This window comes from Pyxicephalus adspersus, unplaced genomic scaffold (assembly GCF_032062135.1).
Source record: "Pyxicephalus adspersus unplaced genomic scaffold, UCB_Pads_2.0 Sca1764, whole genome shotgun sequence".
NCBI lineage: Eukaryota > Metazoa > Chordata > Amphibia > Anura > Pyxicephalidae > Pyxicephalus > Pyxicephalus adspersus.
In genome coordinates this window covers 1-5,221 of record NW_027318771.1, presented here as the reverse complement: position 1 = coordinate 5,221, position 5,221 = coordinate 1, and the positions used below count along the sequence as shown (strand labels likewise).

The 5,221-nt window shown below is 36.7% G+C and overlaps 1 protein-coding gene across 1 annotated transcript; it reads left to right on the top strand.

Annotated features, from left to right (window-relative positions):
* Nucleotides 1–792: 792 nt before the first annotated feature.
* On the top strand, nt 793–1,874 carry LOC140321267 (pentraxin fusion protein-like; the record flags this gene model as incomplete). Its single annotated transcript, XM_072398087.1, has 3 exons — nt 793–862; nt 1,125–1,404; nt 1,710–1,874. Coding segments are annotated over exons 1-3 (515 nt in total), but the record flags the coding sequence as incomplete, so codon positions are not given.
* Between the last annotated feature and the right edge of the window lie 3,347 nt (nt 1,875–5,221).

The window sequence follows — 5,221 nt, the reverse complement described above, 5'->3', positions numbered from 1 at the left end:
CCCAAAGCTTCTGCACAGATCTATCACAAATCAGAATATTTTCCCTGGCAATTCATGAGAATGGGAGTTTGTTGTATTTCTCCAGATCATTTTACATTTTCTGAAATAGCAGTGGAAAGTTGAAAGCTCTCAAATATTCTACTGCCTGGGGGATAATATGAAAAGGGATATTAAGTCACTAATGAGTAAGTTGTGCTGAGACAAGGGAAATATTTAGGAGTGCAGATTTGTGGTGAATTATCTGGACGGATAGATGTATGAGGGGAGATGACATTAGGCAGAAAATCAGCAAAAAGTGAAATTTTATATTGATGTCCTTGAACTTGAAAGCCATCTCACATCAGAATTATTATGAAGAGAAATGGACAACTGGTTCTATTATGATAGCAAAGAGAAGTGGAGAAAGAGGGTAGCTTTAGCTTTGTCTGGTATTGTTGGGGATTCGGAGAGGATCTGACAGGGTTCCATGAACTTTCACCGCAGCTTTGAGATTAGTATTGGTAATAATTCAGTATTATTATGCCAACAGAACATTTAGCTAAGTGGACTGAATCACTGTGTGATGCCAGCAGGTTCACAGTATATTGGGCCTGATTTTTTAAAGCTGTCCAAGACTGGAGAAGATAGATTATTGAAGAATCCGGGTTATCCAGCAAAACTGAAATTCATTTCTTGGATGATTAAAATGATTTAATTTTAAGAAATCCATTCAAGGTTTGCTGGTTCAACCAGGTTCTCCATCAACAGTCTATCTTCTACAGTCTTGAAGAAAATTAGTAAGCTAGGCCCATTATGTGTCGCCTAGGTTTTGAAAGCAATGGTAATGAGACCAAGAAAAAGAAGTATTCAGCTGCAGGTCACAGTATACCACAAATATTGCCTAATAACACAGCAGGCCTGATATACTGATATAGCATTAAAGTTCACAGTTGATTTCTTTAAGACGCCATCTTTACAACAATCATTATTATTAATATTAATATTAAACAGGATTTAAATAGCGCCAACGTATTACACAGTGCTGTACATTAAATAGGGGTAGCAAATGACTGACTAATACAGACAGTGATACAGGAGGAGAGAAGCTTACAATCTAGTAACATGCATTGTTTCTTCTACTTTAGATCTCAATATTGCACCAAATGGGATAACGTCTGAGAGTTCAAATTATGTTGCCATTAAGGATTTGGCTAACAGGGCCATTGATGGTTCAACAGATCTAGACTGGCACAATGGCTCCTGTACCCACACACGAGGGGACCTGGAACCCTGGTGGAAGCTGGACATGAAACGGAGATACAATGTGAACATCGTTGTCGTCTCTGGCAGGACGGACTGCTGTTTGGAAAGGCTGAAGGGTGCTGAGATCCGAATTGGAGATTCTCCGGACAATAACAACCCAGTGTGAGTATCTCAAGGTCAGGACACTATGTTGTACTGGGGGTGCTGGGGCCCAAGTGAGAATAATGGGCCCACCTTCAAGAGAATGCATTGTGGTGAATAAAGGGTATGACTTAACAGTGAGACAAGTTGGTTTTGCCAAAGTCACTCTTGTAGAGTTCATGAACATTTTTTGTGCTTTATTAGGACACATAGCAGTGTCCCCACCAAGTGATTGAGTGATTACCAAAAATACCAGACTCAAGCTACTATAAAGCCACTTCTGATTTTCATGTATCATTGTGCTGATCCTTGTTTGTCTTCCACAGGTGTGGTACGATCTTGGATGTTTCTGGCCCCACCACAACCTTCTGCTGTAATGGGATGAGGGGTCGATACCTAAGCATAGTGATCCCAGGGCGCACTGAATACCTCAGCTTGTGCGATGTGAAGGTCTATGTTGATCCCACTGACCCCGTGACTTACCTCTGTTGGTAAACATCCCAAATGGATGGTCTCATTGTGACTTTAATCAGAAAACTTGATGTCATTACAGAAAACATCCTCAAAATTGTAACAAATCTATGATTTACATACACTGGCTGTAGGAGGACATTTTATGCTGCACACCTTGTACACACAAGCACCAGTTGTCCTATTAAAGACAGCGGAAAAATGATTACATTTAAAAGTAATAAAACAATGAAATGATTTCAGGTTTGCTGAATCACACAGCTTCACTGATAAAAGTGTATCCTCTCCAGCCTGGGAGAGCTTTAATAAATCAGGTCCAATACCAGTGACAGCTGTAGTAGCGTAGAAACTTGTCTCCTAGAACTGCATGAGATTGAGCCTTTAGCTGCTGGTAGGTTTATTTAAAAAAAGTGCGTTATGTTACTTCTTCTCATACATCTATACCCATTATTATGAAGGAAATAGAGAAGTTCACAATGCTAAGTAATTTCACAGTCAACTATGACAAGAGGGAAGCTTTGAATATATCTGTACCATCTGCTTAAGTATCTGTGCTAAAAAATAATTTTTCTTTCTGATGGCAATCTAAAGCCATTAAATATTTAGAAGTTCATATTCCTGCTAATTTGTTAGATTTTGCAGAACTTTCCATGGTGTTCGGGAGATTGCCTAAGTATAGATTAAAAGTTTCTAACAAACTAGTACAATATATGGACAACCGTAATGTTAAAATATTTAAATTACTTAAAATATTTAAATTCATGATAATTCAACCAAGCATGTTAGACCACATAGGATTTTAATAATGGAGGAAGTAAATTGTAAAATATAAAAATGTGGTGTACTTAATTAATAGTGGGATTGGATAATAAGAAGTTGATATGAATAATGGGACAGGAGTGTAAACAATATTTACATAAAGAGATATAAATAAGCCATATAAGGGTGATGGTGATGCACATAATATAGGTAGATATATAAAGGTGATAGTGATGGATACGTTTCAATAAACACAAATAATATGTGGTTTTCTGAAAGGATGGTGTATAAAATAATGTGTTGTTGACATGCATATATCTCTTTCTAGGTGATGTAAGGGTGAGATTGATTTTAAAATCAGGAGGAGAAAAATCATACATACCCCCTAAAAAATGGTATTGAGTACACATAACTTTTACTCCTTCCCTCACTAATAACACTATTTAGTGTCAAAAAGGGGCGCAATGTTGTGCACTTATTTTGTTCTTCAAAGCGATCTATTTCTGTTCTGCTATGTATGAATGATCACAACAAAGGATTAGTCTGATTTAAACACTTTTTTGAATGGCCGTCCTGAATTAGAGTAAGTACTTGTTCTTTAATTTCTATCATTGGATGTAGGAAACAGAGTTGTATAATAAAATTATATGAATATATTACAGATTTTATTTAGAATAAATTGATGAAAATTTCTTTAATCTTCTTCTAATGAAGCCAAAGGGCGAAAAGTGTCAGGAACGGAGATAATCAGAATGTGTAAATAGTTTATTAAGTATCAATTTTTAATAAGAAAAGTTGGACTATGTTGCATTTATTGCTGAATGTGAAGATGCTGTTTTATGTGATTTGGAATAAATTGTTATTGTCTTTATATGTGTTAAAATTATTGTGAAGCAAGTACCGCAAAAATCCACAAATCCTAAATATTTTTGTATTTCTTGTGAATTCAATCACAATAACTCATAATGTGACTCAGTGTTAGACCCCCCATGTGCTTGGTAGCCCCAATGATAATGACTGTGTATGCTTTTGGAGAGACGAAGGATGGTGCCCTGGAGGATTCCCCTCCCAGACTGGGCATCAGTGAGCTTCTAGAGATCAGCATTTCTCAACCAGAGTCCAGATTTCCTTGAGCAATGAGCAATTTGCGCATCTCTGGTCAGTTTTTTTCGGCTATCTGTAAGGAAGACATTCTTCCTATTGGTTAGCAATGTAAGAGGTATTCTTCTGACCACCAGGCTAATGTACTATAAGCTGTGGATATAGTAATTATAGCAGGAGTTCCATAAGACCTAAAAATTATTCCCCCCGTGTTAAATGGTTGAAAAAGGTTGTCCTAGATAGTTTGTGGAATTAGTTGGTGAAGTCGATTCCACTGATGTAGAGTATCTGAGGGTATTCAATAGCATGAATACCAGTCAATAGCATCAATGCCTTCATCATGTAAGAACTGCCTACACACTGTGGCCACATGAGGCCGGGCATAGAAGTAACTCAGGTCCCACTGCACTAGCGTAAGGTCCCACTATGTGTCTGAGAATTTTATCTTGGTATCTAACAGCAGTCAGGATACCATTAGCTAACACGTGGGTGACTGGGGATATATGGCCCTCCAGAAAGATTATTCATTGAATATATTGCTGGAGGAATCAAGGAAATTCACCCAAAAGGCCCTTGACTACCACCAAATGCCATTCATTAGTTTTGAAAGCTGGTTGTACAAATATTAATAATGGGGAGGGTGGAAATATTGAGGTGCCAAATGATTTAATACTTCATTCAGATATTCAGAAACATATTTATTCCACAGAGGTGTTACCAAAGTAATTATAGCATATCCCCGCAGATCTCCAGAAGCCACGTCAAGGTAGATACAAGCGACTCACAAAAGGAGAGGTGAGGTAGCTTGTTTGACCATAATAACAAAAGTTAGCACTTCTGCATTTTTTTAGTAGTAGAGTTTACAATGGTCACCATTTTGGAATGCGATCCGTGGACTTACCAATGCCTGAAAACGATTTTTTTCTAAAAAAAAGTGATCTAATATCACCCAAAAATTCCCTGTTAACGAATTAACTCAATGTCCGTGGAACACAGAATACATATATTTTTGAGAAACTAATTGAAATGGCTTTGTGTCACTCAAATATGGAATGCAAACTCCTATTCACAAAAGTACTGGCAATGACAATACAAATACAAGTAGTTCTTTATTATTTGGGGATGGCCAGGGGGTGAAGGGGATATGGGGACATATTGGGCAATCCTATGGCAGGTCTCTAATTGTAAAAAAAAAAATTCTTGCACATCAAGTTCTTTTGACATAGGTTAGTTAAATTTGAAAAACTGGCTTGTTTATTGAATTAATTTCTAAGATTGCAATGTTTTTATAGATACCAATACTAAAACAAAGCACCTTAATGTATAGAGTTTTTTTCTGAAAGCATTAAAGGATTTTAGAAAGTTTTAAAGAAAACCACCAATACAAAAACACATATTCTAAACATATTTAATTAACAGAAAACGAATGTTAAGAACATATGCAAAAACATATGGGTTTGCAAAACCAATTAAAGACCAACCATCAGCAATGGTAAGAAACACTCAA